Source organism: Antedon mediterranea, chromosome 8 (genome assembly GCF_964355755.1).
Source record: "Antedon mediterranea chromosome 8, ecAntMedi1.1, whole genome shotgun sequence".
NCBI lineage: Eukaryota > Metazoa > Echinodermata > Crinoidea > Comatulida > Antedonidae > Antedon > Antedon mediterranea.
Window position 1 is genome coordinate 16,684,159 of NC_092677.1, and position 23,085 is coordinate 16,707,243.

Consider the following 23,085-nt stretch of genomic DNA (forward strand, 5'->3'; position numbering starts at 1 on the left):
GTTATACTCGTCCTTAAAATGGCGTCTTATGACATGCTTGTAAAACGAATTGTAAATTCCAAAGCTTGCCGGGCAGCGAACCACCAATTCCACATGTTACTCGAAAATTCGGAGTATTTCCATGAATTGAATTATAATGCCTTAGCAAATAGGGTAGCAAATACTGTACCTACTTCAGTTTACTGGCACCAACTTATCGCTTTTTTTCGGACTGCAACAAACATGTGTCATTATTATTGTCTGTCGTATTACTGTTGGTCCAGACGTTTTATAGATTTGCTTTAACCACCATGGAGGTTTATACCTCCATGCTTTAACGTTGAGCAGTATAATGACCTTATACATTCTGGGTAAAAGGCCAGCGATAAATTTTTGGTTATAGTTGAAAAACAACACTGTGTGTGGTCGATGACCTAGCTCCCGGCGGGATCATGGCCAACGGTTTTTTAAAGTAATCATTCAAAATCTAGAGTTTGTAAGTAAAAGACACCTTTCATCGCAATTTATATATTAAATGCTTCAATAGGCCTAGTAAGATTAGTCTAATATAATGTCGAAGGAAGACGCTTTGTTGAAGATCCGAGAAATAGATGAAGAAGTGGCCAACATTTTAACAGGTTCGTAGGCCTAATTAATAATTATATTTTAATCTGCCAGCAGTCTAGGCCTAGCCTAGGCTCCTTCCTAGTTAGTAATACTGTAGGCCTGGAACTAGTAGGTCTAGGCTAGCCTACTATGCCTGTACTGACGGACAGGTGTATAGGTTTAGCTTAGCATTTTAGTTCAGACATTGACAGAGGGGACAAATATTGTCGGACCTATTTCAGCTAGGTATAAGGAAGGCCTAATAATAGATAATAATACAATTATAATGTAACAGTTATTTTGTAATGTAGCCATGAAATATCTACGAAGGATTATATTATATACACATATTCCAATGAGAAATATAATGACATTTAAAAACACTTCTTTATATTTAATTAATTGTACACACTAAGTAATCCCCGAAGTGATCACATCGATATTGAAACTTAATGTTTTTAACTCTAAATTTAGAAAAAACATACTAAAAAACAAACAAAAAACATACGTATTGCATAACTAAAATTGTTATATTAAATTTCTTTTTAAAAAACTGTGTTATTTACAATATCTTAAATTATTTGTTAGGTAATTGAAGAAGTTCGAAGGATACTAATTATTACTAGGCAAAGAGGAATGAAATACAAAAGAAAGCTTTTTAAAAAAGTGCTTAGCAAATTTTTCCAAAGAAGAGAATAATATAGTTTATTTTGGTATTTTAAAGAGAAACACCAGTCCTCCATCTGGTAAGTACAGTGTATGTTTTTGTACTTTTATCTATTCATAAATAGTTTTATAATGGACCAATGGTAGTGAGGAAAATACGTGTACATATTGTGTACGTATTTTTAACAGCTTGGTTCGACTCAAGCTAGTGTCATGCACTCCTCCCTTTGACAACTAAAATTAAATAAATGACTTATGAATATTAATTTTTGACATATTAATGCTCTCCTGGCCAGCCCACCCTTTCCCCTTCCTTTTACATTGACCACCTACAAAACTGTAGGCTACATTATTAAAAATTTGAGCTACAGTATATCAAGTTTATGTCCATACATTATTCCACTCATTTAAATAAATTTATATAATATAATGTTTTCAATTTGTTATTTTTGGTTAGGTTCAAAGATAACCCATATGTTGTCAAATCTGTCAAACATATTTGTTGGGAAAAACTCATCAAAAAAAGTCTGCCGACCTTGAAGGTATTTAGTGTTTTTAAAAATTTTAAATACAAGTAACATTATGTACATTAAAAAAAAATATCTTAAAGTGTTTTTTTTAAATCAAATTTATCTTAGCTTAAAATTCAAGGTATATACTATGTTTACAATAATTTATTAAAATCAAACAATTGTTATTATAAACATTGATACGGAATAAAAACATCAATCAGGATTGAGCACCGTTTTGCGTATTGTCTTCCTAAATAGTAATATTAAAAATAAATTTAGACCCTAATAATTTAACTAAAAATAATAGATACAGCCAGGCCTGTCTTTGGGATCGGTATAAACAGGGCAAAGTTTGTGATTAAAAAGTTCAAATGCATATTCCACCCACCCTTATGTCTTATAATGTAAAATTATTCTTACCACCGTTCTAATATTGCGTCATGTTTTTGTGTTTACCGCCCCAGATATAGGACTCTAAAACCACACCGTACCCAATTAGTTGATGATGTTACAGATATTTTAAATACAGTAATAACTAAAACTATATTAATCTCTTTTCATGTTTAGGAACATGAATAAAGATCCAGAATCCTGGTCTTCACGCCGATCAGGTAATATGCCGGTATTGCTTTTGGACACAGAAATGGCCTACATTAAAGTTTAGCAAACAATTCTAACTACAAAGAAAGCAAAATTAGATGAGGCTCTAGTTACTCTCCTCTCCACTTTTTACCTTCTGGATTTCGATTATCCAAAATGAAAAGAAGTAGGCCTCACTATCCTTTAACAGTTAGTGATTTGTGATGAAAACACACCTGTACACTTGACAAAGGCTGTTGAATTATCATTAGTATACATTAATAAATTTAATGACACCTAATAGTTTAAAGCCCAGGTGCGGGAGAAGAATTTTACGAAATTTGTATTTTACCATTTTAATGTTTTTAAGTTTTCTTTTGATGGCAGGCATTTTATTATTAATAAAAACAAGTTTGTTTTAAAGAAGTTGTATATATTATTGTACCTAATGTCATGTAAATTGTAGTTCTTAATGAAAATAACAGTATTGTTAATATTATGTTTTATAACATTCTTGAATTTATTTGTTTAAGTAAAATATTACTTAAAATGAGTATTCATTTATCGTTCTTAAAATAAATTTTTAATGATTTATATTTTATAGAATTCTTGTTTCAAGCAATTTTTTTCCCAATATAAGTAAGAATTTACGAATTTTAATTTGATAGAATTCTTGTTTCAAGCAATACTTTTCTTAAAATAAGTAAACATTTACTGGTTTTTATTTGATAGACTTCTTGTTTACTTATTTAAAAAAAAAGTTTTGCTTGAAACAAGAATTCTACAAATAAAAATCGGAATATTCTTACTTATTTTAAGAAATATATTGCTTGAAACAAGAAAACTAAAAATATAAATCGGAATATTCTTACTTATTTTAAGAAAAATATTGCTTAAAACAAGAATTCTAAAAAATACAAACCGGAATATTCTTACTTATTTTAAGAAAAATATTGCTTGAAACAAGAATTCTACAAATAAAAATCGGAATATTCTTACTTATTTTAAGAAATATATTGCTTGAAACAAGAATTCAAAAAATACAAATCGGAATATTCTTACTTATTTTAAGAAAAATATTGCTTGAAACAAGAATTCAAAAAATACAAATCGGAATATTCTTACTTATTTTAAGAAAAATATTGCTTGAAACAAGAATTCAAAAAATACAAATCGGAATATTCTTACTTATTTTAAGAAATATATTGCTTGAAACAAGAATATTAAAATTAAAAATCGGAATATTCTTACTTATTTTAAGAAAAATATTGCTTAAAACAAGAATTCTAAAAAATACAAATCGGAATATTCTTACTTATTTTAAGAAAAATATTGCTTGAAACAAGAATTCTACAAATAAAAATCGGAATATTCTTACTTATTTTAAGAAATATTTTGCTTGAAACAAGAATTCAAAAAATACAAATCGGAATATTTTTACTTATTTTAAGAAAAAAATTGCTTGAAACAAGAATTAAAAAAATACAAATCGGAATATTCTTACTTATTTTAAGAAAAATATTGCTTGAAACAAGAATTCAAAAAATACAAATCGGAATATTCTTACTTATTTTAAGAAAAATATTGCTTGAAACAAGAATTCAAAAAATAAAAATCGGAATATTCTTACTTATTTTAAGAAATATCTTGCTTGAAACAAGAATTCAAAAAAATACAAATCGGAATATTCTTACTTATTTTAAGAAATATATTGCTTGAAACAAGAATTCTATAAAATACAAATCGGAATATTCTTACTTATTTTAAGAAATATCTTGCTTGAAACAAGAATTCAAAAAAATACAAATCGGAATATTCTTACTTATTTTAAGAAATATATTGCTTGAAACAAGAATTCTATAAAATACAAATCGGAATATTGTTACTTATTTTAAGAAATATATTGCTTGAAACAAGAATTCAAAAAAATACAAATCGGAATATTCTTACTTATTTTAAGAAAAATATTGCTTGAAACAAGAATTCTATTTTAAAAAATCGATAAATTGTTACTTATTTTAAGGCAGATACTGCTTAAAACAAGAATGAAAAAAGCAATTAAATTCTTGGTAAGAATATTGTTCTTAAAGTATTATTTCTTGGTAAGAATAATTTTCTTGATAAGAATTTGTGTGATTCTTGTTAAGAATTTTACGATTCTTGGTAAGCCAAAAAGTATTGAAATACGGACAAGTCAAAATTTACTTGTTTCAAGAAATATTTTGCTTGAAACAAGTTTTTTTTTTCTTAAAACAAGAATCAGAATTTTGCTGTGTGGTAGTGGAGGAAAATATGATTAGATGATAGATTTTAATCCTTCATTTTAACGTTGATATTTTTTTTATTCTGTATTTATTGCTTTTAAACTTAAAACACTGTGGAATTAAAACTGTTGTATTGAATATGTTACCGGTATACCTTACTGAAATATTTTGTTTTAATTTTATCTTATATTTTCATCTGTGATACATGATGTTTAGACCTTTCAAATACATTGTAAGTAGGTTAGTAGGCTCTATACAAGATTGTAAATAAAACCCCAATGCAGATCTGGTATATAGTCGCTGCATTGCTGCCTGCCGTAGGTAGGTTCATGCGGGCCTAATCCAAATTTTCTCAGTTTCCAGTTAAGCTCAGTGAGGACCAGAATTAATATATTTACCTTTTTACCTGGAGATAACGAATCATAATATCAAACGCCAAAGGAATCGCATCAAACCGCTTTTAAACCCCTTACTAAAATGTAATAACAATAAACACTGATTCTTATAGTTATGATGATTCGCGTAACAACATGCCTACAATTGCCTACATGCCTACTTTAATTAATTTTTTTTTTAAGTCAGTTTTCAATTTTACAAAATATTATTGGTCTGCATTGCTGTCGAAAGAACTAAGTACAGTACTTGAATTAGCCATTTTAAGATAATATAGTGAAATTTCAATCACATCCTTTCCCTTTCGATTCGTTTTACTTATTTATTTGTTAGTGTTTTATTTAATTGAATGTTTATCTAATCTTCATTATGTATTCGTCCTTTGAATTGAGGATATTCAAAATTAATGCTGCGATAGTCACTTTATATTAATTGTGTACTGATCTGTACACGTTGCGCATCGTGAAACACCATTATTTTATAATCAAACAGAGTTGATTTTTTCCTTGAACCATTTCTCACTTTCAATATAAATTAATATTCGACGAGGTCGTTTTTTGGGGTAATAGCATTTAATGAAAACATTTGTTTTTTTTTAGTCCCATAACGCTAACATTGTCAATGAAGATTAACAATATACACAATATTTAAATTTCAATATATCTTTTGATGCATACGAGTCTTCAAATTTAAAAGCATTACACTTTTAAAGTAACAAAATAAATAATTAAATAATAAACACCACAAGGCGTAAGTACATATCCCATAATTCGAGGTTTTACATAAAAGAGTATGACATTCCAACAGCGAACTGTCAGGCACTTGATATGAAATGGACTGTGATATAGCTCAGACTCCTATTTTTAGATAGCTCTTGTTATTTTGTATTAATTATTTTCAACGTCGTTAATATTCGTTCGTTTGTTTTTGTTTTCTGTGTTTGCCTTTTGTTTCTGGGGGGTTTTTTTGCTCTTGAGGTAATTTTCAAATGATACTTTTTCCAAACACCATAACTAGATGAATGAAATCCAAATGTTGATAACTTTATTCCAATTTCTATGTAGATTAGTTGATCTGAGAGCGATCAGTAATCGACAAAAATGTTCAAAATTGTGGCTATCTGTGTTATTTGCTTTTTTTTGCAGTACAGGTAAGTCAAATCCTACTCCATAGCCAATAAAAATGATATCATTATAATCATTGTAGATAAATCAATACCATTTTAAGTTGCACAAGGCCAACTAAACCCAATGATTTAATGTTATGAAGTAATTTTTTTAATGGTATCGTTTGATTCCTTAGAGTATAGGATTTTTTTATGCCCTTATAAAAATACAGATTGAAACAAATTGTAAATTGTTAAATGCCGACAAGTTAGAGCTTTATTGTGACAACCCTTTTTAAAATAGTTTTTAATAGAATATTATCAAACATTAAATTGTGGTTTGTTAGTTTCCTTAGATAGGACAGATTGTTAACAACATAAACCAGAAAAAATAAAAAAATAATAAAAAAAATACTGTAATATACATAAAAATAAAAACTAGAAGAAAAGAATGTTTCTATTTGCATAATAAGTAGAGGATTAGCCAATAGGTTCCGTTACCAACTTTAAAAACAAAGGTTTGAAAGTGATTTTGAGATCTTTGATCAATTCTTAACAAATTTAGCTTCGGTTCACCTTCCAAAACTTTTAAAATACCCGTAAGGTCATGGGGAATTAGAAAATGTATAGTTTGTTATGGATTTTAGGCAAAAAAAATCCAAGAGCAATTTGACACGGAATGACCCATAAAGGGTTACCGTATTTAATGACAATCTATATATTTAATTCCTCTTGGTCGTACGAGTATTTTGATATTATATAGTGGCATGATTAAAGCATTTTTTAATTTCGACTCCCATGTGACCTTATTTGACTGCTGTACTGAGTTTCCAGGAATTTCTCAAGGTAAGCTCCAGCTAAATTTGTTCAGAATTGCTCAAAGATCCCAAAACCACTGTTCTATAAAGTTGGTTACGAACCTATTGGCTGGTCCTCTAAATATATGTCACGTATCACTATTCTATGGGGTTCTAAATGTGTAATGCAGACATCTTACATTTCCATTAGACCATTAGAGCTTTCATGGTATGCAAGTCAAACAGTATATATATTTAATTGAAATTAATATTATAACATATTGATTCAAACATTTCAAATCGTTTAGTTTTTCGTTTTTCATTCACCACCCAACTGATAAATATCTGATAACTTAGCAAATCAACGCGATTTTTAAGCCCTATCTACACTATCAAATTAGTTTGACATAAAAAGTTTGATGTGCCTAAATATGGTAGTGATATGCTTAATTAATAATATGTCCATATAGGGCACATCACATTTTAATAGTGTAGACGGGGCTTTAGATTACTATTAATTATTCCAGAATTGCAAAACATTGACATCTGTAATAATACTAATACAAATATTAACTATAACTTAGTAAACAAAATAATGTGTTATACTAAACGATTGTCATTACAGGAGTGACGCAACCGACACAACTGCAAAAGTAAGTTCCACAATAATAAATTGCTTTAATTTCTATAATATATGGCTACGATTGAACCAAATGATTTTATTTTTGGTGATCACACATCACGGCCAATTTGAGACAGTAGTATAGTTCACGATTATTGATTAAAATAATACCGATAATTATGCTACATCGCATTGTGGACAAACTGTTTTTGCCCAATTGTTGGTAAGTCCACACGCTTTGATTTCATTTCATTATTTATTCGGTGTATTTCAATATATACATAACAAAAAAACTGAAATTGGGGAAACCAGGGCCAACCTAAGTGAACTTAATCACTGTGCTGAGCCGGTTGACTCAATGTTCACATATTTGTATAGGCCTATTGTTCGTTTGTTTCATGATCAACACAACATTACTATCATAACCTTTTTTCACAATTAGATAATCATCTACGACCACACTCACTTCAAGGGTCCGTTACGTGTACTTACTAACAATGAGGACAATTTAGGAGACATTGGTTTTAATGACAGGCTATCTTCCATCAAGGTTCAAGGCAGTGTGTAAGCATTTTATTTATTTTTTTACATTGGGTGTACACGGTTATAGCCATTTTCCACGTCGCTTATCATCATCATTGTCACCCTGAACAATTAATTCTTTGTTAAATATGCCAATTTAATGTCACAATATAGAAGTTATCTACCGTGATCAAAAATTGGATCGAACAAAAATGATTACCAGAATTGAACACACTGTAATTTAAAGCAAAATCTAGTCAAATATTTTGCTAGCCAGTTTGTTTTTGGTGAATTTAACAATTTATTTAGAAATTTCAATGATACCAATTTTAGTTTCGGATGACGTACTTTTGTGTCGAGTTAAAACAGGCAATGACTATTATTTATGTCGGTTAAATAATGAGGAAAACTCGATTGCTGTTGATATTAAATTTCAGATGGGTTGGATACGAACATTCGCAGTTCCACGGTAGGCAGTACATACTAGAAGAAGGCGAATATCCAACTCCTCAGGCGTGGAAAGGAAGTAATGACAAACTTTCTTCGCTCAAGAGACTAAGTACTGTAAGTGTTACATATTTTATATTTTGTTATAAAATGACCAGTATTAGAGGAGAATCCGGTATTCTCGGGAAGGTAATATAGAAAAGGAAATGATCAAAGGTCAAAACATTGAGAAATTACATTTCCGGTCATTTTTTTGAAAAAAGTTCTATTAGAGCGAATATAAATATTTACCCTTTGATCTATTTGACACCAATATCATTTCAATTGTCAAACCCGTTGCTGAGATATGGCTGTTTACGATAAAAATATAAAAATTGAGGTCAGAGGTCACATAGGTCAAATCAGATTTCCAGTAACTTTGTTTTGGTATCTCCATAATTATCATGTTCTATCAACATGCCAAAGGGCACACTTGTATCCACTGTGGTAACATCATTTTCCCCTTAGGGACCGGACTAGCTTGGGTGCACACGGAACAACAGATTTAACTGATGAATTATTCATGTTTATTTTGTGACGTTTCATGAGGGGTCCCCAACTTATGTACGAAAAAAAAATCGCGGCCCGCTAGTTCCCTTTTGCACGTGCCTTGTATTTTAACTCGAAATTTATTAAGCAACTTTATCCTGAATACCAACACCTTAGAATTAGTAGGCCTACTTTAATGAAGAAAAATCACATAAAGGTAACAATAAATCGGTTAAATTGGTGATTTTACAGACGTTTTCCTGGTATACTGTTCGCAAATTTTGCACACTCAATGTTCAATATTTTGGTTTCTATGGAACGCTAAAAGAGCAAAATTATTTAGGAGGCTAAAAACTCTGTGGAATCCATATATTTAACGCATTATTTGGTGAAAACCACGTACAATTTCAATTTTTACTTTGTCAGTAAGGAAAAATGTTACTGTTGATACTGTACACGGTTTCGTTAACCTTTTAAAGAATAGAATAGAAAAATTCATAATATCCTTATAGGATGTCCTAGGTCTAGAGGTTAAGCAGTGATGTTGATTTAGGATCGATTATTATTCTTTGAAAACAGAACAGTATCAGCAGTAACGTAGTACACCATTTTTATTGACAAATTAAAAAATATATTGAAATTAGTACGTGTTTTTCACCAATAAATCTATTGGCTGCTATATGGAAGCAACTGTACTAGAACTTGAGTGATCAACTACCCCGAACGGAACGATTATCGGCCTTGTGATTTATTACAAGAGAACACAACGTGTTCGGGTGTTATAGATTATGATTTATCATTTATAGATACAAATTCATTAACATTATTCAGTTATGAGTAATCTTAAACAGCAAGCAATAAAGCAGATATAAAAACCAAAATAAGATAAAATATTAAATCATTTTATAGACTTTTCTTAAAAGTAACCAGATGCAGAAAGTTTATTTTTAAATTGAGATCATTCCGTAGTGTAGGTCCTGGATATAGAAACAAAACAAATTGATTTCTAGTTAATCTGTAAAAGGAACCTCATTGTTAAATTGCTTTTTAATATCAAATAATTATATAATGAGTTTGTTGATAAATTTAAACATCTATAGCAACTTTGAACCTTTTAAAGATTATTTAAACTGAGCAAATCTAATTTTTTTTAAATAAAGGTTCAGATAATGTTCAGTAATGAGAAAAAAATAATAATTCTACAAACAGGATAAAAACATATCGGGTATATATAGGCCTATTGCACCTGTTTTACATATGGTCCTTTTTTAGAGCATTCATAAAATACATTAAAACTTACTAATATTACAAAGATAAACAATATTTTCAATGTTTTATAAAATGAGTGAAAGAACTAAAAAGATACATAACAAGGCCAACAGCCATAAGTCGCGTGCTAAAATGCATAGTGATACCGGACCGACAGACAGACCGATAGACCGACAGACCGACCGACATTCAATTCAATTCAATTCAATTCAAGGAACATTTATTCACGTCCAAAAGACAAAAGTAACAAAAACAAAATGGCAAGTGATAAAACAAGAAAATGGACGAAGGCAAATCCCAAAAAGATTACAATCTTGTGACGGGATTGCCTTTACAAAATATTTAAATTAAAAGAAGAAAAAAATATATATATATAAATAAAGAAAATAAATTAATTAAACAATAAAGAAATACAAAATATATATAAAACCAGTAGATAAAAGTTGGAATAAAAAATAAAAAAAGAACAGAAAAAAGTACAGCTGCATGGCATATAGCGAATATGATGACAATTGAATAATAAAGATAGCAAGTCACGGAACATGGAAACAACGACCATATCAAACAGATCGATCAGTAATGAGACAAAAGGTAATTTTTTATGTTATTATTGAATGAATAGCGGTTAGCAGCACAGGAAATTGAGGGGGGTAAATTGTTAAACAATAGAGGTCCAGAATATCTAATGCTATGTTGAAAATAATTGGTGTTATGGTTAGGGATATATATGTTATTTCTTGTTCTAGTATAATATTTATGAACGGTATTATTAGGAGCGAAAAGGTCGTTTAGATGGCAAGGGAGAAGTGAGTGAGTGGCCAAAAAAACAAAGACACCTTGCTGGGATAGGTTAATGTCCGAGAGTTTGAGAAGATTGAGTTTGAAGAATAAGTGGGAGGAATGTGACAGTGGATGAGCGCCAGATATAGTCCTGATAGCTTTTTTTTGTAGGATAGAGAGTTTAATGATGTTTGAAGGGTAAGTGTTGGCCCAGACAATGTTACCATAGCTCAAATAAGGAAGGATGAGTGTGCAATAAAGGGTCCTGAGAATATTAGTTGGGAGGAAGGAAGAAAGCCTGGAAATGATCCCAAGGTTCTTAGACACTTTGTTCTCAATTTCTTGGATATGGGGTTTCCATGAGAGAGAGTTGTCGATGATAATGCCAAGAAATTTATTATACTTAACAGAGGGGATTTCTTGATTATCAATAACGACTTTAAGTGGGGACACATCAATACCTCTAGTCAACTGCGGGGTTCCGAATAGGATGTAACTACATTTATTATGATTGAGGGAGAGTTTGTTGGCAATAAAGTACTGGGACAAGGGGATAACGTTGGTATTAAAGGTGTCAAAAAGAGTTTGGATATTTTTGTTGGCATGAAAAACTGTAGTGTCATCAGCATATAGAAAAAAATTTAGCAGGTTTGAGGTTCGGTGGATATCATTAATGTAAAAGGTGAACAGAAGCGGGCCAAGTAAGGAGCCCTGGGGAACGCCACAGGTGATAGGGCAAAAATTAGAAATAGAGTTAGAATATTTAGTACATTGGGAGCGGTTAGTGAGATAGCTTTTGAAAACGTTTAAGGCGGGTCCTCGGATTCCATAGTGAGACAATTTAAAAAGAAGAATATTATGATCAATGGTGTCGAAAGCCTTGGAAAGGTCGATGAAAAGTCCGATTCCAAATTGACGATTTTCGAATGCATGAATAATTTTGTTAGTGAGGTCGATCATAGTGAACTATAGAGTCGCGTCCACGCGACTAAAAAGTTATTGTTTTAAAAACACGGATTTTACAAATATAGTAGCAATACAATATAAATCTAAACAATTAACTCCTAAAATACAATTTATCAAATAAAACTTAGCAAAAATATGGTGAAATATCATAAATGATATACGCATGTTATTTTTTTTTCTTCATATGCAGGCTCCTTTGAGCAAAAGTCCATTTATTATACTCTATGAACACGGTCAATTTAGGGGAAAATCTCACAGATTTACATACAAGATTAGTAGCCTGGGTGCTTACGGATTTAACGACAAGTTATCATCTCTAAAGGTCATACGTGGAACGTAAGTATAAACGTTTTAATTTAGGCCTAGATAAATTTTACCTGTTATTAAATCTGCTCAGCATTAGTTTAATAATACCAAACCTTTAATCGTTGGTTGATAAATTTAATTTTTTGATCATATTTCCATATAAACATACAAAGTAGAAAGAAACAAAGAAAGTGAAAATAACATTAGGTCGAAATCGAAGCCTTACTCCCGACCATTCAAAGTCCGAAAAGGAGAAAAATCCTAATATCATGCAAAATCAAAGCTGATACGTCCCAGGCTGCTTTTAAGCGTTTATCTGATATTTTAATATTTGAAGTCAATAAGTATAAACACTTGTTTTTACATTGCAAATTAATTGAATTATACATCGACCGGAAAAATGTTATTTTATGATTATAATTTACTTATTAAAGATGGATCTTGTATGAACATGGAGGATATAGTGGTCGGCAATTCATCGTCACTGAAGGTGAATACAGAAATGGGTACGGCGGGAACGATATAATTAGTTCACTACGACCAGTCTTGGAGGTAAGCTATTGAATTCTATACGACGATTCGTTGTATCTAAAATTACCATGAAGCAATGAATGATATATTTTATTCGTATTTCTATAGAAAAGAACTACATTCGTAACAAAATACTTAAATTAATCATGGGGAGAAGAGATAAAACGTCTTAGATTTAATTTTCAGAAATAAATACTGAATGATGTTTAAAATTAAGCCTATCTAGGCATATTTCCTTCTGTGTTTTAGATATTGTGTATGAAAACAAAATGTCCCAATTATTATTATCTATTTATTTATTTTGAAAAATCTAACCGCGTGGTGTTTAATAAAATCTGCGTTTCAAAAAAAAAAAGCGTTGTAGAGAGTTTCACAAAACACTTCTTCAAAACTTCAAAACATTTTATTTACTCGACTTTCAACAAGAAACTTTGTATGAAAGGACGAATTTTAATATGGTATTTAAAAAACGTCCACCACTTGTTAGTAGGTTACAGTCAACCACTGGGCTCAATCGAACTCAGTTCCTAGGATAGTCATCTAACGGCGCATGTGCTGCTAGGTTCATGTTTGATTATGTGGGGCGGCCACGTCCACTCACTGGAGGCGAGAAACATTGTACGGTTTATCCGAGATTTATTTAAATCCTTGTTCTGTCTCTGTTATCCAACGCTGAATAAAGTCAAATCAAAGTCAAAACGATCACGCTTTTGTAGAATGTTGGTTTACGTTAATATTGTTGATAAATTAATTGTTATTTGATAAATAGTAGTACGCATGTAACTTTGAACTAAGAGTAAAAGCATGTGACACATCAACAACGCCTCAACCGGTTTTTTTTTAATGCAAAACCAGAAGCGGTACCACTGCGTTACAATCTACGCATGTCTCTAGAAATTCCAGGATATCTATACGTTTTTCACGCTGCTGCTCTAGTCCGCTACGTCTCATTAGGACTACTCAATCAGAAGCTAAAGCAAGCAGCAGTTATAGTTCTAAGGACGACAGTTTTGCGAAAATGGAAACTCTACTATAATTTATTGATTCCAGCTGTTACAGTAGACCCAAAAAAAAACGTCTGGGAAAAGAGTCTATTAATAAATAAATAAATAATATATTTATATAACAGTGTATCTGTTTTACATTGTGGTCCTGATTTTCTGGTATATTCACTGTCAGATATTCATTGAATTATTATCGAAACATTCCATTAAAGTTTGTGTTTGTAATAGGATATTTCACACTTGAAATATCTAGGGTGATGAAGTGACCCCCAGACTTGACCTTAGCAAAAAAATTAACTAAAGTGACAGAAATTGAGTATTCACTTTTGTAACAAAAAATAATATTTATTCACATATAAAAAGAGAAAAGAAACCCAAAAACCATTGTCTGACAGACAATTTAAGTATTTGTTGCTTTAAATTACATTTTTTCAGGTAAAATAACTATTATGTGACAATAAAATGACACACTCAAAAACATTTGAAATAAAAAATATTTTTCAATAAGCGAGCAGCGTTTTTTGTAAGAAATATTTCTTTTTTATTATTGATAATCATTGTGCATGTAATTAATTTGCAAGCTTGTCATTTACATATATTCAATCACTTTAAAACAACATCATACCTTATCTTTTTTTTAGCCGAATTTTCCTACAGAAATCATCAGCATGACTTTTGACATAGATAGTAGTATACTACAAACAACCCCTGAAGTCTTGTTTAACAAAGTCGTAAACAACAACGGCGGTTCAATCCAGACGCCATCATGGGGAACATCGTTTAGCACTAGCAGGACTAAAACCTACGAGTGGAACTGGGAAAACAGCCTTACAATAGGTGTAACAACTACGTTCAAAACAGGTGTACCAATTATCGCTGAAGCTAAAGTCACTACGAGCGTTGAAAACACGTTCTCTGTTGGCGAAACAAGGAGTTCGGAGAATACCCAGTCTGAAACATGGAGTGTTACTTTACCAAGTTCTGTTGCTGCTTACACCAGATTGCGTGTCAAGGTGATCGTCCAGAATGGAAAGATAGACGTACCATTCACGGCTGTGCTGAAGAAAGGACCCAGACAATGGGAGGAGCGTGGCGTGTATACAGGAACGCAGTCATATAATATGGTGGTAGATTATACCGAGGAGCCACTCCCGCAAGGAGACACTGAATAAGTTAACACAAATGTCAATGGAAGAATGACGACTTTACTTACACTTCTAGAATATTATTAGCACGAACATTTTATATCGTTTTTATTAACGCACTAACAATAAGACAAACCACGTAATGTATAATAGCCTAAACAACACCAACCTAACAAAATTAACTATCCAAAACTAAAATATTACACAGCCTTATAAATTGACCCCCACCCCCCCCCCCCCCCCCAAAAAAAAAGAATTTATGCCTACAGTATAACTAATATGGAATGACAAAATTACAAGTGACAAGTGTACACAAGTATGATGTCGCTTGGTTTTCATAGCATATAACAGTTTTTCCTAAATATATACAAAAAATGAGAAAAACACTCCTGTGGTAATTGAATATTATGTATTTATAGAAATATGGATTCATGGAATAATAGAATTCTGATTACTCTTAACACGATTGTAACACTTACTCAAAGATTTGGAATTTTAGGGAGAATGTAGGGATTTTCATGTCACTAAAGGCCATATTACACAGTTGAGCGGTAACGGTAAGAGGATAAAAACCACGTAGAATCTGTATCTGTATATCCTGAGCGGAAACCGCTCGTCCGCTCCGCAGGCCTACAGTGCAGTAGACCGAATGGGCACGCAAGTCTGTAATTGTAATGCTGTACCTATTTTGGTTAAATTATTCACGGTAGTAGGCCTATATTGTGTATTAATAAAATAGATTACATTGCGCATTCTTTTTTAAGTTACTCCATGGCATTTTTCAACTTCTAATAATATAAACTAAGATTTCATGTAATGTTTCTGTCACGTCAGTCTGAAAGAGAATGTTAGTCAAGCGGGTCTGATTCATTTATTTTAAAACCTGGACACAGAACTCAAACTTTGATAACCAATGCTTTATGAAATACTTTTTATACTTCATACTAACAAAAATATTTTATTAAATTTGTTTTCTAACATTATTTACTTAAGCAGAAGTTTAATATTGAATAAACAAAAAACGCAATGCAAATTATTGTCGAGAACATAATTCCTTTACTAATTTCGGATCGGTCATGTTACCTCTGGTTAGTGAGTTCAGGGATGTTTTCCTCTGTTGAGAGGTCTAGGAATAGAAAACAGTAAATGATGACAAGGATTCTATACAAAGATGTTACATTCATAAGTGGCAAATCTTTAATCACAATATTCTCATCATAACATATTAAGCTTAAACTACAGTACATCTGCTACTGCGTTCTATTAACTCTAAAAAAACTAACAATGAAGCATTATAAAATAAGGTCGTGTTAAATAATTATGGACCTGTAATAATTCTTCACCTTCCTATTATACCAAGGTGAACATCAATATAATATATATGTATATATAATTATATAATAATAATAATAACAACAATAATAATAACAATAATAATAATAATAATAATAATAAATGATGACAAGGATTTTATACAAAGATGTTACATTCATAAGTGGAAACTCTTTATTGACGCCAGACCACCCTGTCACCTTGTGCACTTAGATTATCCGGGGGGTGTACACATACATTTTTCTTAGAGCCTGTTTCTGCTGAGCAGCGATTATTAACCGATTTTTTTTTTAATCGATTATTTTGGGCAGCAGAAACGGCGCAAACTGAAATAACCGATTAAAAAATAACCGATTAAAAAACATTCAATCCATTGCGTGTTTTAACCGCTTATTTCTTGTTTTAAACGATTATTGCGGAGCATTTTTTAGCTTCAACACAAATAGCGATTATTGACCACACTTTGACCTCTACAGTTTGGCAACCCTCATTCACATGCTGTTTCGACGACGAAAAAGCAAAACAAAGATGTGGACCGATATGAGATGATAACAATCAAATGTTAAACATTTGATTGTTATTATTTTATGGGTGAGAATTATACCGAGAAACTCTAGGATTCTGCGTTACAAGTACACCGTATATCCCACCAGTCCAGGCTAACGATGTTTTGCATATCCTTTTTTAGGCCTGTTGTTTCGGTAGAAATATTTAGCCTAGCTAGGCCCTACTAGAGTAGAACCAACGGCGAAACGAACTTTTCTGAAAGTGAACTTGAGGTCGAAAGAGTACATTTTCGTTCCCCAATTGGTGCAAGTGGTCATGCGGTTTTGATGATTATTTTGAGCTAGAGAGTGCTCGTTTGAAGTTGATTCTTCTCTCAAACTTAATTATTCCAAAGCTAACTTTTGTTCTATAAACTCATTCTTCCAGGCCCAAAATTGGAATGTTATCCTTGATAAACCCATAAATCAGGCTTGGGATACCTTTATTAAAAAATACAATAATAAAACCAAATTTGGTTTGGTTTGTATACAATGAGGCTGTTTCTAAATATGTCCCTAAGATTAATATTACCCGTTCTTACAAACCTTCGAAACACAAATGGAGGACGTCAAAAGTATTACGCAACATTGAAAAGAAAAATCTCGCATGGAAGCGATACATGAAAAGACGTACTCAGTCTAGATATAGGAAATATTGTAAAGCCATAAATGCATCTGTAACTGCAGTGAGGCTAGCTAAAGCTTGATTTTAAAAAGATATTGCGACTAACGTTAAATCTTCTCCTAAATCTGTTTTCTCTTATGTGAGAAGCCGTACCTCGATTAAATCGAACGTTAGTAATATAAAATGCCATGACGGTTCCTTTGCAAATTCTAATTTTGAGTGTAGCCAAGTTCTAAACTCCTCTTTTCATGCTTTGTTCGATCCCGAGAATACCACATCCATACCTTCTTATCATTTTCATGGGCCACCACTTGAAAGCGTCCAGATAACTATGGATGATGTATCTTCTGAATTAAAGAATTTAAAGGCAAACTCCTCTCCTGGACCTGATGGTGTTCATCCAAGTGTTCTAAAGGAATGCGTAACGTAACTTACCTTGCCTATTTTTCTTTTATTCCAAAAGTTACCTCTGGAGAGCTCCCTAATGATTGGAAAGATGCTCATATTACACCTATTCATAAAGGAAGTTCCCGTGTTGTACCATCTAACTACCGTCCTTTTTAATAAAGCCTTGTGTGTAAACTCCTTGAGAAATTTATAAAAAAAATATATTATGCACCATCTTGAATCTAATAATTTACTTAGCAAACACCAACACGGTTTTCGGTCCCGTCGATTCTGTCTTACCCAACTTTTAGAATTTGTTTAAGATTTACACAATGCTAAGGACGATGGTGACCCAATAGATTTTATCTATCTTGATTGCAGATAGGTTTTTAAACCCAAAGGGTATTACATTTTACAAACAATTTGTATTTAATCTTGTAATTACATTTATCAATAATCTTGTAATATTTCTGGGAGATCGTTTAATTTGAATTCAGAAAAGTTATATTAAATTCATAAGAGCATAAATTTTTGTTCGTCGCCATAGCAGCTAGCGCTAAAAATACAAAATATTAATCATGCCACCAAGAGGTTGTTGAGCATGTGCAGTATAGTAAACAATATATTAGGCACGCGACTGTTTCGTTGTTAACGACGGTTAATTAAACTGTGTTTATTTTGTATATGTAGAGTCATGGAAGCTTTGATTTCAAACGGATGAATATCCTTCTATTCCTTAATCCATGGGTATATATATACTGGATTATTTAAATTTGAACAGATTATACACAGTATACATCTTTAAATTTATTAGTCACATATTGGCACAGCTTAGAAATCCAATTTTCACTATTTGTTTGCCATACTATTCTAGGATATCATAAATGGGATTGTTTTGTATTGTCTTTACAATTAAATTTAATTGAATCCTAAATATGTAATTGTACATCTCCACACACCCAGGTAAAAAAATACATTTCTTACACACTGCATTGGACCTTGATGGAAGATATCCTTCCATTGAAACCAATATTTTTTTTCATTTATTTTCACATTCTCAGTGCATTCACGTGGATCACGATTGAAGTCCTCGAACTCATAGATGATTATCTAATTATAAAAAAAATATGCCTAATGGTAAATAAAATATATATAGATGTGAAAGTCGAATGAAATAAATACACCACAAAATTAGGTGTCAAAAATGTATTTGAATTTGCGATTTAATACTTTGTTAAAACTGTCAAGTCGATTGAAGTAGTAAAGTACATGTAACGATAGGCCTACACCACTAAGACGTTCATATTTGTTTATAATTAATTATATGTGTTTATATATCTAACAGTAGGGCCTACCCACACTCACAGTAATACAGTTTATTTGTATATGTGTTTAAATATCAAACAGTACTCACAGTAAGAAATTTGTGATTCAAATGGCGACCAAAAATGGTTAATACGTATTTACAGTATTGTCAAAGTATTGCAATACTATATCTAAAGGTTTTAAGTTTATTCGCAAGGACCCATAAATTTACTTACTTGTGTTAAACCAAATAATTATACTGAGACCGAGAGATTGGAATCAAAAAACAATTATGGTAGGAGGAGATAGGTAAATGCGAAGCATCCTCTTATTATTGTGTGCGGGTATTTTTCAAGATGGACATCCATTAGACAGTGTATACCACGATCGGAAAACACCCCTATTTGGTGCAAATCGTTGGACCTAAATTCGTTTTTGCCAATAACTAATTATCTAACTCAATTTAATTAGTAAACAGGGTTATACCAGGTGGTTAAAATCAGTACCGAAAGTACGAACCAACTTTATATACCATCGAGTAAACATTCTAGAAGTAACGCGCGATTTACCGAATTTTGCCCTTACGTAAATTTATATATATATAAATACTATTCAAAGTTTTACACATCTATTACCGCATTATTTTTAATTAATCTGTTAAGTAATTCACCAAGACTTCATAAGCTTTGTGTAAAATTTGGTTTAGCCAGTGATACCTTGATGAGTACTGTTGATAATCTATCACTAGAAAACGTTGTATTAGAGTTAGGTGATCTTGATATCGGAGAAAATAATGTTTCCGTACAATTTGAATGCAAAAGGCTACCCACAACCAAATGCATTGGAAGCCACGCAGAACGTTTTGACGGCTTACAACACTGCAAAAATCAAATGTTTTGGTACAACAAGAATACATGCTGTTACGAGAACTCAACATGGTTGAATACCACATTTTTTACCGTTGATGTTCCAGGCCCAGCTGTAATCGGTCTTCCCACATGCAACAACTCCGCATTGTAACACTGCATTGTAATATCAACAACACACCAACCAAACACAATCCCGTAGTCAATAACATCGAAGAACTTTACCCGAACTAGTTTGATCATATTGGTGAATTCAAAACGATACACAAGCTTGTTGTATGCCAATTGAAGAGCCAACAGAGTGGGTAAGCTCACTAACGTATGTGACAAAAACAGATGGTATCATTCGTTTTTGTTTGGACCCCAAATATTTAAACAAGGCACTGGTCCGTCCGCAACACAGAATTCCGACACTTGAAGAAATAAATCATAGACTCGCCAACGCAAAGTTTTTTTCCAAAATCGATGCCAAAGCCGGTTATTGGTCAGTAAAGTTAAAGATCACGGCAGCAAGAAACTTACCACTTTTCAAACACCCTTTGGACGCTATTGCTTCCAGCGTTTCCCTTTCGGATTGTCTGTGAGCCAGGATATATTTTAGCTTGAGATGGATCGAATCATTGGAAAATGCGAAGGTGTTTGTGGAATTGCAGACGACATAGCAGTATTTGGTTCCACTGAACAAGAACATGATGCTAACCTGATTAACTTCATGAAAGTTGCAGAACAATCCGGCCTCGTTTTAAACTCGACCAAATGTCACATCAAACAAGATAATATAAAATTCTTTGGTAACGTCTGCACCAATAAAAGGGAATTAAAGCAGATCCCAAGAAAGTTCAAGACTTAAGAGCCATGCAAATAAAACAGAACTTCAACAATTTCTTGGAAATATGAATTACCTTTCGTGTTTCATTAAAGACTATACTTAAGAAGGACGTTGAGTTCCTTTGGGAAACACATCATGCAAAAGCATTTGAAGCTTTAAAACTCGAAGTTTCCGAAGCAACTTTACTACAATATTATGATGTAACCAAACCTGTAATTCTTCAATGCGACGCAAGCATACTTGGACTAGGGGAAACACTGTTACAATATGATCGTAACGATCAACTAAAACCAAACTTATGCAAGTAAAAGCTTTACAGACACCGAATAACGTTATGCATGTATCGAGTGAAAACTATTATCAATTGTATTTGGGTACAAAGATTTCACACATTTATTTTGACGAAGTTTCCACGTTATTACGGATCATAAGCCATTGATAATGATAACAAATAAACCACTAACATCTGCACCTCCTAGATTGCAACGGATTCTGATCAAATTACAAGGATATAATTTTAATTTGCTAACGCCTGGAGTTTCGATCATACAACTTCTTCACCCAGACGATCCAAAGGTAATGGGTACATCGAACGTCAAATACGGACGGTAAAATCAATATTAAAGAAAGCTAAACAATCGTCAACCGATTATAAACTTGCATTTCTTCATTGGAGATCAAAGATAATGCACTTGACACATTACGCTCTATTTCCCCTAAATTGAGGATAATTTACTTGAGATATTAATTTAAATGGAGATTAGAGTTTAATAATGACAATTCACTGGTATGAACAGTTTGTAATATATCTATTCATATTATGTGATCAAACTCCTCCTCCCCTTAGATTATTTTTATGTTTGGAGGAAAACTCCATATTTGTTTCATACTTCATATCCATTTTGATACAGACTATTCTTGGAAATTCTACAAAATAATGCATGTTTGATTTATATCAAAAAGGTTGCTGTTTCATTTAACGAGAAGGATAACAAATATTTTCTCCATTTAGAATTCATGGTTTATAACACAGCTATTAATTAACACCCTAAAGTAAACTTTTATTTGATTAATTATTAATTTCGGTTTGGTTTAAATTAAAAATTACTGAGCCGTGAAAAAAGGGTGGTGCTCAAATTTTGAATGCGGAACAAACCATTAGATATGGCACACTCTACAGCTTATATTTGATGTGTCTGGTTTTTTCACATTAAAAAGGGTATGCATAAGTCGACACGTAACTCAATTTCAGCTGAACGAATAGAAACTACTTGTATATTATTAAGCATCTCACCGCAACTCATGCCAACAAATTTCGCGCAACTGTGAGTTAATTGCAGTTTCATTCAGTTGCTCTGCACTCATTTCGACCAGTTGTTGAGTTCCGTGTCTCAACGTATAACACCACTTACTACTTTATTTGCACAAGCTTATAACACAAAGTAACATTTTAAGAAATTTCAGACACTAGGGTTTTTAAACAGGTTATAATTATTGCAAACTCACAGTAATGTTTCTTTTAATATCTTATAAATTAGACAAATTAGAAGAGTTTGAGAATGAATGAATCTGTTGAATTAAAAACAGGTAAGATAGTGTTGTTAATATTGTTGTTCTTGCAATTTAAATGTGGCACTCTAATTATAATCTTGAGCAGCAGTTTTTTTGTTTTTTTGTTATCCAAATAACATTGCAAACAATTACGAACAGCTCAACAACCAGATTGTAACAATATTAATAAATGGCGAGATTCATTTCGCTTTTTTTCAGGTGAGTTGAGAAGGTATGTAAAAAGAAAACTTGAACAAAAACAAATTTCTTTAAAAACAGAAGAATTTGATGAAGCAGTGACAAGTAGCAAATATGTTACAAGTAAAGGTGGGTATAGAAAAAATGTATACACTATATAATGTTTAAAGTGTACTATGACGTCATATGACTACCATATTGAGGAACATCACACGTTGATAAAAAAAATGAAAGTGTAGACAGGGCTTAAGGCTCAGACAAATAATATAATGAAAGGTTACGTTTTATCAATAATTTTAAAAATATAAGTGTTCAGATGATTAACATTAAAATTACTGTTACGGTTGTTTGTTGATGCATCGCAAATTAATAAATTATCATCATTTATGACATGCTTTTCCAAAATCACTGAGTGTAGTCGCGTCT

General features: G+C 31.7%; 1 protein-coding gene and 1 long non-coding RNA gene across 2 annotated transcripts; both read left to right on the top strand.

Moving 5' to 3' along the window:
- On the top strand, positions 1-2,716 carry LOC140056423 (uncharacterized). Its single transcript, XR_011846754.1, has 4 exons — positions 1-617; positions 1,174-1,331; positions 1,709-1,793; positions 2,331-2,716. It is a non-coding gene; the product is annotated as an uncharacterized lncRNA (long non-coding RNA).
- A 3,346-nt stretch (positions 2,717-6,062) lies between these two features.
- LOC140056431 (uncharacterized) lies at positions 6,063-15,260 on the top strand. Its single transcript, XM_072101799.1, has 7 exons — positions 6,063-6,149; positions 7,527-7,554; positions 7,966-8,087; positions 8,483-8,609; positions 12,226-12,371; positions 12,776-12,893; positions 14,518-15,260. Exons 1-7 carry the CDS (start codon positions 6,100-6,102, stop codon positions 15,046-15,048), a joined length of 1,122 nt encoding a protein of 373 aa, XP_071957900.1. The 5' UTR covers positions 6,063-6,099; the 3' UTR covers positions 15,049-15,260.
- The last annotated feature ends 7,825 nt before the right edge of the window (positions 15,261-23,085 follow it).